Genomic DNA, 13,533 nt, shown 5'->3' on the forward strand with positions numbered 1-13,533 from the left:
AAGCCACATTCCCTTTTATTACTCTATCAAACCAAAAATGCAGATCTATCTTTAAGTTCCCTAAGCAAAGCTGTGCTTTCTAAAGGTCTTTTAGAGTTTTAGGGGTATGAGGAAATTACAGTGTGTTGGGGGACAGGAAGGGGTAGCTTAAAACCAAGAGATAAATATGGTGGCTATTAGATGTCAAGAATATAGTTCCATGTTCAGGTAATATAAAGAGACATAATTCAAAACCCACTTAAACCTTCAACTGGAATATAATAGTTTATATTTTCACTCATAAATTCAAATGTTCATGTCTACCATGTGCATGATATTGGGAGTCATTCTTGGTGAGCAAAAAACAAACAAACAGAATATTTCCTGCCTCACAGTGTTGGACACTCTGCAAGAAGATGCAGCTAGCAACAGACCAGTTTAGAGTGGTAGGTGGTAGGTTTGATAAGGAAAAGGACTTACAGATGAGGCTTGTCTTGGATGCACATCTCTGCACTTGTCTGCCAGAATCTTCAACATGTATAAAGAAGCTTTAACTGGATTCATTTTCACATACCATCCAGATGGTTTCAACAACACCTGCATCTTCTTACTTTGGGAACAGTGGGCAGAACATACGTTCAAAGGAGAAGGGAGTGGGTAAGGAGCCACCAAATTGCCAGGGTTTATCTTGTGAGTCACTTAGCAGAAAAATTCTTTCAATGGCCTCCTCAAAGAGTAAGACAACTAGAAAGTGAATGGATTTGAAATAAGTCAGCCTGCTGAAATATAACATTGTGCCACCATGACATACATACCATGATAGATATTAGAATGAATCTGACAAACCAGGAAATACATTTTGTTCATTTGATAATGCAGTTGTGAACAATAAACAATGAACAAAATGAACAAGCAATGAACAAATGAAGTTCCTTATCAAATGAATGAAGTGAAGCTATGCCAATGATGTATGTGCTAGGATTATGTGTGAGCCCTCTGCTACCATGAGCTGATTCCTTTTTTCATTCTCTCTGTCAGTTCTGCTTTCATCTCATGAAAGTTTCATTATTCTAACCCAGGCATGACCAGGAATCAAATTCTGCCTGGATTCAATCTATGGCATCTCAGTAAACTAGAAAAAAAAGCTCATTCTTGGAATTGTGCTTTTGAGTTCAAACCTGAGTATTACCACTTCTAGCTGGATGATGCTGAATAGCATCTCTGACTTTCATTAACCAGGCTCCTCAAAGCCACCTGTCAGTGATGGGAAACAGTTGCCTAAACACTATTAATTTCTGAGTGAGTGGTGCTTATAAAGGTCAGGCGTTCAAAGCTGATTCTGTCCTAGAGTCACAGTTAATTGAACAATGTGGGAAACCCATTGGTGTCTCTCTGATAGATTTCCCTAGAATTCTCTCTCTGTCTCTCTTTCTATGTCTCTCTCTCTATATATATATATGACTAAAATTAACATAAAAAAAGAGTATGGCAACAGAGAATTTCACAGATGACTTACCAGATTTTGTCCCACTTGAATGACTTAATAGTCTTGGAAATTGCAGAAACAATAGAGCTCTGAAAAAATTAAAGAAAGGGTGGTTTAAAAACCCTGTGGGAAGTAGTGCCTGATTCAAAGCTAGTATCCTGAGAAGTTGCTTAATTAAGCATATACATATATACCACAGTATACATAATATACACATATTGTACTATATACTATGTATAGAGTAACTAGGTAGGTCAGTTTATCTCTCTGTCTATCTGTCTGTCTATCTATCAGCTTATCTATCTGTCTATTTATCTATCTACCTATCTATCTATCTTTATATGATAGTGTGTGTGATTTTGTGTGTGTGTGTGTGTGTGTGTGTGATGGTAGTGACTTGCCATAGGGTTGTGTTTTCTGACTTTTAGTTAATGTTATGCTTTATTATTTTTCATGTATTGGAACATTTATTATTTGCTTAATATATTTTAATTGACTCACAAACTTATTTAAACAAATCTGAAAACTAAACTTTCTGTAACCAACGCAAAGGAGAAAAATCCATGCCAAAATCTTCATAAAGTAACAAGAATTCTGAACACTCAAAAAGTTAAAATAACACAATCTCTGGGTGCTATGTGAAATTATCTCTTGTGCTGTATTTTGGGAAATACTGGCAAGAGAAATTGTAGAAGTTAATCAAAAGCCTGTGATAACCACTTTAACTCACTATTCCAAGTTAGGTTAGGACAGCATTCATGGTTTAATTTAGAATTTAGATTTCTGTGAAGACATCAATATTGTCATATTAAATTATGTATCTTAAAAATTAGTTTTACATCCTCCTTAAACAACACCAACTCTATCAGTAAATCAACAATGAGGTGTTCTAAGTGGATACAAACAGTACAAATTCTGAAGAAAGGCAGAATTAAAATTATGCCTTTCAGGTTCTAAATTAATTTCTTTGGGGGGGCAGAGGCATCATACCAAAAAATGAATCTTGAAAGTCATGACTGTGAATTGCCAAGGGCAAGAACTCAAATAAGGAAAACACCTTTGTTGTTGCTGTGTTTGTTTTGCCTGTTCTGTAATCCCAAAAGCATAGTATTGAACAGTGAAGTTTATACAGAGAACTGGAAAGTAGAAGAGATCTCCTAACAGCAGAGGAGCCATTTTTCTGGAAGCAAGCAGTAAGGTCCCAACCTGAGCCTGGTGATGCGAGCAAGATATAAAGGTTAGTGACTCTTTGGAAAGGAATCTGCTGCCCCTTCCTCTGGGTAGCACAGTAGACTCAGGTGAGGTTGCTGCAAAATTACACCGTTGCCCAAAGAAAGCCCAGAGGGGTTTGAAGAGCTCCTGCAGCAGCAAGGATAGCTTACCTCCCTGAGGTAGAGCCTGTTTTATTGAAACAAAAAGCTTAATAGAAAAACCAGAGTCCCAGCATTGCAGCAAATTGGTGAAGGAATACATTTGTTTTATCAGCACACAATTCAACTCATACCAAGTAAGAAGAGCTAAAGATGTGTTGTCTAAAACATCTGGTGGACGCTCATCCGGTCCACACCTACAAACACAGTGCAGAGGAGGTGGCTGAGATTCCCTGAGCCTGTGAAAGAGCCTTGTAAGTGCCTGCAAAGACTAGTGAGGAGAAGTCACCTAGAAGCTGGGGCCAAAGGGATTCAAAACCAACTAAATGGACAGCTGGAGGTCATGACAAGTCCAAGGACTCACCAAGTAGTTAGGAAAAGGGGATACAACCAATCACCTAAGACCAGAGGTTGAGTTTCCCTCCTTCTGGCTAAGACAGAGAACCAGGTTCCCTTCTTTGCTCAGTATACTCAGTGTCAGAACAGACACTTTCTGAGGAGACATTCATCCTCAAGGCAACATTTGCCCTGGGAAGTGGTCAGATGCAGAGGCCAGGTGCTAAGGGCCATGTTTCTGGAAAGAATTATAAGAACAACTTCAGCACTATAGCCATGCTGTCTAAGGAGCAAACTCCTAAAACACAGTGACTTAGTAACATAGGATTTGATTCCTTTCTCAGGGGACAGTGTGAGTTATGGGGTGTGGGTTAGGCAATTAGACCCTCCATATGTGGCTTTCTTGTCTCAATCTACAGCAACCATTTCAGTGGCAACATTTTCAAGAAGGAAGAGAAAGGAAAAAGTCCACATCAAGTGGCTCTGACTTGAGGAAATGACCTTGGGTTTTAGGCATATCTTTCTACTGACAGCTCATTGCCAAAACATTTGTAACAAAGTTAGCTACCTGGCTAATAGAAATGAGGGCAACTGTGGTTAACAGCTGGAGGGCTAGTGTTTTATTTCTAAAAGTAAACATAAAATAGTGGACCTTGAGGAATATTTCTGCCATAAGCATCAGAGAAAATATGATCTTAGAATGCCAGGCTATAATGCCAATCTCTGTGAAAGCAAAAGTTTCTTGAGCGGTCTTACTTTGACACCACATTGACATGAACTCTTTAGAACCAAATTTGGGTAGTTTAACAACATAAAAAAGAAATCCGCTTTGTTAATGTAATTTCCTATAGCAATTAATGGTAATTTTTCTTCCTACTCAGAACCTAAATTTGTGAAAAAGAACATCCCTCCTCCCATCAGCTACCTTTTCTCAGATCCAATCGGAAGGAAAGTGGCTTATAGTTAACTAGTAAATTAGCCTGAGCAACCATACTTTATGTGCTTGAATTAGTCCATCCTCCCAGTGGTGTTTCCAAAACCATAAGTTACTTCTCAGAGTCCTCCTGCACATCTTTCATTGTGCACGCCTTTCAATTCAATTAGCCCTGGGTAGAATCAGGGTAAGTAAACAGGGCTTCTTTAGTCCCAAGAATAAACTCAATCATCAGAAATTACTTCTACTTCCCATTCACCTTTATGCTGATAAGAGTCATTAAGGGAAGAAAAGTCTGTATTCTTCCTATAGCAAGAATGAATGTAGATTAAGTGGGTACCAATCTATATAAATGGAACAGTGAGATTTTAAGAACTTTAACTGGGTCCTGGTGGATATCATTTTGAGCTGTATTGACCATAGTTTAACGCATACCCAGTGCAATGGCTTTTAGTTGAACAGGGCTTCTTATCTGGTTGATCCACTCTAAGCCCTGAAAGCTTGATTTAAGCTGCTAAAACAGAACCAAAGAATGTAACATTCATGAGAAGAAATTGGAAACAAACAATAGTTTCAAATCATATCAACCAAAGGTTTAATAGGATGAAGGCTATGAACAAAGGTTAGATTTTTAAATATCAGAAAGCTCATATTGGTTCGTTTTTTTTTATTATGATGAAGACAGGAAAGTCTTTATGTCATAAATATTTCACCCTTTAAAACCAAGAAAACTAACCAGAATCCATGCTAAGGAGTAGAATCAGGGTAAGTAAATAGATTGACACACAAAAAGTGTTGATAACTATCAAGCTATATATACTGAGAACAAAACTTAGGACTGTGTTACAATACTAGTTGAAGATTCTGAATACAACTTTGTTATCAAAAGTCCATGTGTGTATGAACATTATCAAAAAGTTATTTGGTAAATCAGGGTCCATCAGCATTCTGTAATCAGGGAATAGAGATGAATTCCTATTCTTTTCCTCATGAAATTATATATTTCTTACAAAATTTCAGTAAAGAAAACATCATAGAAATCATGTTCAACTCTAAAAAAGATATCTCCAAAACACAATGTATTTATCTCAAATTATTTATGAGTCCTCCAGTGACTGCACAATTTTAAACACACCATGAATGTGTAATATGTCAGTTTGAATCATATAGTTGCATATGTGGAGTAACAATCTTGGTACTTAGAGGCCATTCATGGGGTAAAAGCATCACTGGGTTAGACTGGAGCTCAGTATATGTAAGAGTTGCCTTTAGACAGTCTCTATTGAGCTAGGAACTTTCATGCCTACACACTTATCACAAGTAGCAATGTACTCAGAAATATCTATTGCAGTTTCACTGCCCCAAGTTTGCCTTGATGATTGCCTTGTTGACTGCCTCTTTCACATCTTTGTTTCTCAAACTTTAGATCATAGGATTCAGCATGGGAATCACTGTGGTATAAAACACAGCTACCATTTCCCCCTGCTCCACAGACTCTTCAGGGGGCCTCCTGAAATGCATAAATATGAGAGTCCCATAAAACATGATAACAGCCGTCAAGTGGGACCCACAGGTGGAGAACGCCTTCTTCCTCCCATCAGCAGAGTGCATGCGTAGCATGGCTATTTCTATGAGGATATAGGAGATGAGGACCACTGAAAGGTAATACGTGAAGTTCATCCCAGCAATAACTATCATGGTGTATTCTTTGATGTGGACCCCACCACAGGCAATCTTGATGAGAGGAGGGTCAGCACAATAGAAGTGGTTATTTTCAAAATTTCCACAGAAGTACAAGCCATATGTCCACAGGGTGCATATCAGGCTAACAGAGAATCTGTAGACATAAGGCACAGAGATGAGCCAAATACAGACAGTCCTGGACATTTTACTGCCATAAAGCAGAGGGTTGCAGATGGCCATGTAGCGATCAAAGGCCATCACAGCCAAGATATATACCTCCACATGGACAAGGGCGATGAAAAAGTAACATTGCACCAGACACCCCACGTAGGAGATGGTTTTTGTCTCTGATAATAAATTTTCCAGCATTTTGGGAGTAACATTGGAAGAGAACCACACATCCACAAAAGACAGATGACTTAAGAAAAAGTATATAGGGGTCTGAAGCTGGGGACTGATGCTGATCAAAATAATCATACCAATGTTCCCTAACAGCATGATCATGTAAACTACTAGGAACACCCCAAAAAGGAGAACTTGAAGCTCCTGATGACTGATCAACCCCAGAAGAATAAACTCTGTCACATCTGTGAAATTTGGCATTGCCTTCATGGAGACCCAGGCTGTACTGTCTGTGGGAGAAAGAAAAAAAATGGATTTGTTTTATTCTTGGAAGTCTTGAATCATGTGTATCTGTATTCTAATTCAAATAATTGAACAATTAATGTATATTTCACACAGTGTCCAATAAAAGAATATCTAGGTACAATTATTTCCTTTAGTAGGTCTTATAGGTAATGACCATCAATATTTATATCAGTTTCTTAGTCCTAAAATAGACAATTGCATTCATGTGTTACTAGAACTATATATTTATATTTTGTAAATAATTTCCATAATGTTAACATCCCAGGGCTCAGATAAGACTAAAGCCAGACTGAGAGTTGTCAGAGAATGACTGAATCCATTCCAATATATTATTTTTTAGAAAAAAGCTGGAGACTCATCAGTGTTAAGTGTTCACTCAAGGTCAGCTAGCCACTGAGTACTCACAGGCAAGTAAGTGGAGTGAATCCTCTGAAACTCCACTGAATGCTATTTTCCAGTATGATAGCTGGCTCTCAATATCAATAAAAATACAAACACACATGTGATATTAACTGATCTATTTTCACATGTTTTGGACAGTAGTCTCTTATTTATATGATCTTATGGGACAGTGGTCTTATATGTTGGTCTTATAACCTAGTTATTGACATATTAGCCCTACGTTATGCCAGTATATGATACCACATGCTTTCGACATATGAAATTCCTAATCACATTTTAGTTTGTTCAGCCTTACATTATACTTGCTTGATGAGTGCTACTAGCAGGGTAAGGTGAGAGGTATTTAAAAGCACAGGCTCTACTAGCTTTTGTTATCTTAAAAAAAATGTAAACCACAGGTGGTTAAATCACATAGCACTCAACATCAGAATTATGTCAATAGATAAGTATCTAGACAAATGCCATGAGGTAAAATTGAGGTGACACTTTTTAATAATTATTGTCTCTCATTTCAGATTCCACTGGTTTTCAGGAACAATCAATTCTATGTCTATTTATATTCAAATTTAATGTCACCACAAGGAACATGTTCCCAAGAAATCTTTCTCCTTTTAATACATTTCCCGTGTTGACTTCTCCAAGAAATAAAAATTTGCTGTGAGTTCTTAAGGCTGCATCTGTATAATTACCATCATCTCGGGAATTTAAGCTCTCCATATTAATTGTGCTTGAAGGGGATGTTACTGACATATAAATGGGTCTTTGTAATTGCTTAGGTTAATTCATTTTACAAACATCAAAGCCAGTTATATGTCAGATATATTTGTTATATCTAGAAGTATTCTAAATTCTGGAAATAGGAGGTTAAACAATATATACAGGATTCTGGCTTGCATCAGAATTTATTCTCATTGAAAAGAAGTGAAGGATAAAATATACAAGTGAGATACTTCAGGGATTGGAGCCACAGTGACAAATGCACAGTTTGCCAATGGGATCAGAAATAAGGAGAGGCAGGATGCAGACAGGGTGATAGAAGATCTCTTTGAAAATATGGCTCTTTTACTTAGTGAGAAGAAACCAGCAATGTAGAAATACAGGGAAGAAGAGAATGAAAATTCAAAAGGAACTCTTAGCTTGCCATGTTGAAAATGAGTGTTTCCAGAGCCATTCCTTTAACATTAAACAGTGTGTAAATTCTGTGATTACATCACGATCCCCTCCAATCCATAGCAGAGGACATTTAGGAAGTTAATTAGTCTTTATGAACTATTTTCCCATCTCTTGATTATTCACATGGGGATGAAATACACCACGAATAAAGTAAATTGGGCACATAAGATAGGAGGCACTGAAGTTTCATTTCTGATCTGCCTTCCTCCTTTCTGTAGATTTCCATGATTGTAGATCATCTGGCTTCTCTTAAGTGTGGAAATACTCAGCCAGATGAGAGATGCAGACTCTGGTTAGGAAGCAGAGCTAAGATCAGGGATTTTTCCTATGTAAAAACTCATGACCCTGCTCAATGAGCCCATACTTTCCAACCAACAGACTTTGACTGGGTTAATGGTACTACTAAGCATAAAATATATTTAACAAAAGCATCAAAGCATCTAAGAAACATAGACTAAAACTACTTCTCCAATTTTGCTTCCTGCATGACGTGTGTATTTTTCTTCCTCTACACATAATTGTTAGCTCTGTGATAGTAGCATTAGTCTCATTCATCTTGGAACTCTTTAAACTGCCTGGCTTAGCTGTTAAATATAACTGATACTCAGCAATATTCACACAAGATTTTTTAAAGTGTCCTGATCTCTAGATCAGCTTTATGTAATGCATTACAGTACTCCAATGTTCTTAAAGCCTCTAGGAAAGATTGCTTTAGTGACAACTGTCTCAGCTTTAAAATATGAGTAAAAATAGCTAATTTTTGTTGAGTGCTTACTAAAACTTTTGCATGTAAAGTTCCGATGGACCAGGTTCTATTCACATAGTCAATCTAAAACTGTGGAAACTGAGGCACTGAAAGGCTAAGAAGGTCTCCCTGGATCAGACATCTGCTAATTGGTCAGACTGAGATGCAAACCAATTAATTCGACTTCCATGTTATAGCCTTAATAATCTTATATTGCTGCCTCTTTGATAATCTATTCCAATATTCTATTTCTTTACATTTAAATTTTCAGTTTGAGTATCCTCCAAAAAAGAAGAATATTATCCTTTGAATAGTTCATTCTTGATGAACCAGAAGAGCTTTGCATGACCCTAGAGCAGGCTGAACTACAGAGTAAATGGACCACTGCTTCACGCTACCACTCAAGGTTAGGCGAACCCATAGTCCTAGGATCAGATGGTCAAGTGACTTCTGGGATAGAGCCAATTTATTATATAAGTGTGCATCATCTATTAAACAATTAAAAATATAGAATGTGTAACATATGAGTTTTAAAAATGAATCTTAATAATGTTTTTGGAATTTCTCATGAAGAGAAACAGTGAAGGTATAATTACTGCTCTAATCATTTCCACTGACACAAAATCTTCAACTCCATCCACATTTATTTTAAAACACAATGTGAAAATCAATGGTCATTGTAGAGAAGAGGTAAAAGGATAAATAATGCAGGATAATTTTTTTGTTAATCCCTATTGTAGCTAGATCAGGCATATGAAGTTTTAAATAAACTGTGGATACAAATAAGACTATTTCCCTGTAATATATTTCCACACAATAAAACACTGTGATAACCAATAAGTCTACAAATGAGGTCTTAGTCTACTCTTCAAAACGAGAATAAAAATTAAAAGATGCGACTGCATTAATCTGTATTGTAAAGAGTGTAAAATTTGCAGACATACCTTCAGCAGTGAGAAAAGCAAGTGATAATGACTCACTATTTATTATGAAACCTTGAACACTGAGAGGATTGAGAGCATCTCCCCAAGGAACTACCCAGGTAATTATGAAAGAAAAGATAAAAACATCTCAGGGGTAAGAGAAGTTAAGGAGTGTTAATGAGGAGACTACTTTTTATGGTTCTAAAATTAAGAAATCAAAATTCTTAATATAATGGTTTAATCTCTCCCACCTTCACATGGGTTCTGCTTCCTTCTATTCACACCTGACAATTATGCACCTCGGAAAAACAGTCATGGTTTGCATTATAAACTTTTGGTCAGTCATTTTCATGTCTGTTGTGCTACATTTCTAGTAAGCATCATCTCTCAAGAGACACCATCACAGCAATGCTTGCCCTACGCATCTCATGGATGTTAGACACATGACAGATTCCTCAGAGACCATTTGGAAACATCTACAGAGAATGAGTAAAAGTAGAGGTCATTGGTGAAGAAGTTGATTATAGTAGAACAACCTGTTTCACTTAACTGAGGCTCTTCTGGGGGTCAGTAGAGTACTGATTTTGATGTCAGAAGGATCAGGAATCAAACCTCCTTAACTCTGCACTTTAATTATGTGTCATTGGGTGAGTAATGATTCTCAGCTTCAGTTCTCATCTGCAGAATGTGAGACTACTATCTCCTAGGCTGGGGTGGGGTCTCAGATAACATAGGGCTAACTCTCAGGATAATGTCTGTCTCATACGAAGCTCTCAAAGACTTGAAATTCTTTTTGCATTTTCTCTTATAAACAGTTCACAAGTATGAAGTCGCCACCTCTGTAGGACTGTGGTCAATATCATTGCTATGTTGAAGGATAAAAATATGCATACATAAAATAACTCTGAGGTTAAGTTTTTCTACCAAGTTTAGGTAGCTAACAGGTTAAAGAAACAGAATGCCAATGTGGATCATTCATAAACTCTAAACTATTTACTACCCCAAGTTCATCTGCAAAATAATGCTCAGGCAAAGTTTTCTTTTGCATTCTTTATCCCTGAGTACCCACAAATCCTAAGTTCCTTCTCACTCATTATGAAGACAGTGCATCTGGTGAACTCTTTGGTACCATGCTATTATAATGTAGCATGCACTCTCTCAATTAAATGTACATTTAAAAAGAAGAAAGTGTGTGCTTGTGTGTTGGAGAGAACAAAATACAGAGAGAGAGTGACAGAGAAAGATAAACACACTTTATTTTGGAAATGCTGAAATGTAACGACGTTGATGTAGAAATGAATGTAACATTAAGGTGTAGTATTATAAGTATTTTACAAAACTATCCTGAATTTTCAGCAAATGGCAAAATTGCTTTACCTTCTGCTCAAGAATCTAAACTCATGGAAATTATGAGCCAGAAGAGATCTCGGAGTCAGACACTAGAACCTAAAACTTAACTGGATGAATAACAAGAAATGATTAGATCAAGGTCACCCACAAATTTATTTGAAATCTGGAAACTCAAACCATGAACATGAGTGAACCATTTACCTTGCTGTCATCATTCTTCATGTAACACTAAACCAACACTCCAGAAAGTAAGTAGAGAAAGCAGTTCACTTTTGAAGAAAAAGATGTAACAAAGATCATCCAAATCCACTTACTCACAAGTATTAAAATGCTTTAAAACCATATTTTAAAATTTGTTAGTAACCAGCAACTAATTTGGTATGTCGAGTTTTCCAATAAATGGTGAATTAGTGGTTTTACTGCCAAAAGAAATTACTTTTAACTCACTTAAAAGTAACAATAAGTAAATAAAATCTTAAATTCTTTTAGGGGTTTAAGTTTTGAAACTCTAAGCAAAGTAATATTATAATTTAATTTGAATAAGCAATTTATTTATATGCAAATAGCCTTAAAGTTTTGACCATGATGTATGTGCTTGTATGTGGAAATGAGTTCATATGCATCACTGGTTTCCCTTAAGGAAAATAAAATCTCAAAAATGGCCAAAGAAGAATGTTTGTTCTCACACTGCCCCGATCTCATTTATATTTACATCTTTGCAGATCAATTTGTGATTACTTAAATGCATCATTTAAATGTGTGATTGAACTTTCAGTAGCTATGTGTTATCTAAATCAAGAGAGCAGATTATTTATTATTCATTTATTTATTTATTTTTATTAGAGGACATAGAAACTTTATGGAAGTTCAAGTTGCAAGGTTATTGCCTCATGCTTATACTTACCTAAATGAGGTGCAAGAGTGAACCAGATTATATTAATATATTATATCAGTACATGTCATTGTTAATGACAGACGCCCTCAATATTTTATTTCTTTCAAATACAAAAGTTATTTTAAAGTATTTAATACCATATCTAAGTCACAAATGTGCCAAGTATTCTGCATGAATATCAATTTAATTTTTTAAGTGAAAACTGTGCTTTCAAAATGAAACATTTAAATCCATTTGCTCACAGATATTAAAATGCTTTAAAACCATATTTTAAACAAGGGCTTTCCAAAATATACAAGCAGCCAGTACAACTCAAAAACAAAAAATCAAACAACCCAATCTAAAAATGAGCAGAAGACCTAAATGAGCATTTCTCCAATGAAAACATATAAATGGCTAAATGGCACATGAAAAAAATGCTCAATATCGCTAACTATCAAAGAAATGCAAATCAAAACTATAATGAGGTATCACCTCACACCTGTCAGGATGTCTATCATTAAAGAGTCCACAAATGATAAATGCTGGAGTGGTTGTGGAGAGAAGGAAACCTTCCTACACTATTGGTGGAAATGTAGCCTGGTGCACCCATTATGGAAAACAGTATGCTAATTCCTTGAAAAACTAAAATTAGACTTACCATATGATCCAGCAATCCCACTTCTCGGTACATATCCAAATGAAACTCTAATTAAAATAGGTGTCTGGTCACCAGTGTGCATAGCAGCACTATATACAATAAATAGCCAAGTGTTGGAAACAATCTGAATGTCCATCAACAGATGACTGAATATAGAAGATAGTCACTCTCTGTCTCTCTCTGTCTCCCTCTATACACACACACACACACACACACACACATATATATATATATCACACATGTACAATAGAATACTACTCAGCTATATAAAAGGATAAAATAATGTCATTTACGCCAACATAGATGGACCTGGAGAACATCATAATACATGAAGTAACCTAGAAAGAGAAAGAATACCATATGATATCACTTATATGTGAAATTTTTAAAAATGACACAAATAGATTTATTTAAAAACCAGAAACAGACTCACAGACATAAAAAAACAAACTATGGTTTCCAGGGGGTGGGAAGGTGAAGAGATGTCTGGAGACCAAAATTTACAGACACTAATTACTATATATAAAATAGATAAACAATAATGTCCTACTGAATAGCACAGGGAACTATATTCAATATTATGTAATAGTCCATAATAAAAAAAATGAAAAAGAATACATATATATATATAAATAGCTGAATCACTATGTCATGCATCAGAAATTAACACATTGTAAACCAGCTCTTCTTCAATAAAAATTTTAAAAAGACATAAAATAGAAAAGAAAAAAATAATACCAGTGACTTATTATGAAATAATAGTCAATTTAAGCATTTAAAAGTAATAACATATATCCTGCATCAATGCCTATTTTAGGTGCAAGAAGGGACCATAATAGTTCTTCTAAAATCAGAATTGAGAGAGTGGGCTTTTAAAATACTGAAAGACCATAAAAAAATATTTATAGTTACAAAATAATCTACTATTGTGTGGAAGGAAAAATAATAAATGACATTGTCAGCATGGTT

The 13,533-nt window shown here is 35.8% G+C and overlaps 1 protein-coding gene across 1 annotated transcript; it reads right to left on the minus strand.

The window, feature by feature from the left end:
* Positions 1-5,527: 5,527 nt before the first annotated feature.
* On the minus strand, positions 5,528-6,400 carry LOC140694302 (olfactory receptor 5M9-like). Its single transcript, XM_072957603.1, has one exon. It carries the CDS (start codon positions 6,398-6,400, stop codon positions 5,528-5,530), a length of 873 nt encoding a protein of 290 aa, XP_072813704.1.
* Positions 6,401-13,533: the final 7,133 nt, after the last annotated feature.

The sequence above is a fragment of the Vicugna pacos genome, unplaced genomic scaffold (assembly GCF_048564905.1).
Source record: "Vicugna pacos unplaced genomic scaffold, VicPac4 scaffold_21, whole genome shotgun sequence".
NCBI lineage: Eukaryota > Metazoa > Chordata > Mammalia > Artiodactyla > Camelidae > Vicugna > Vicugna pacos.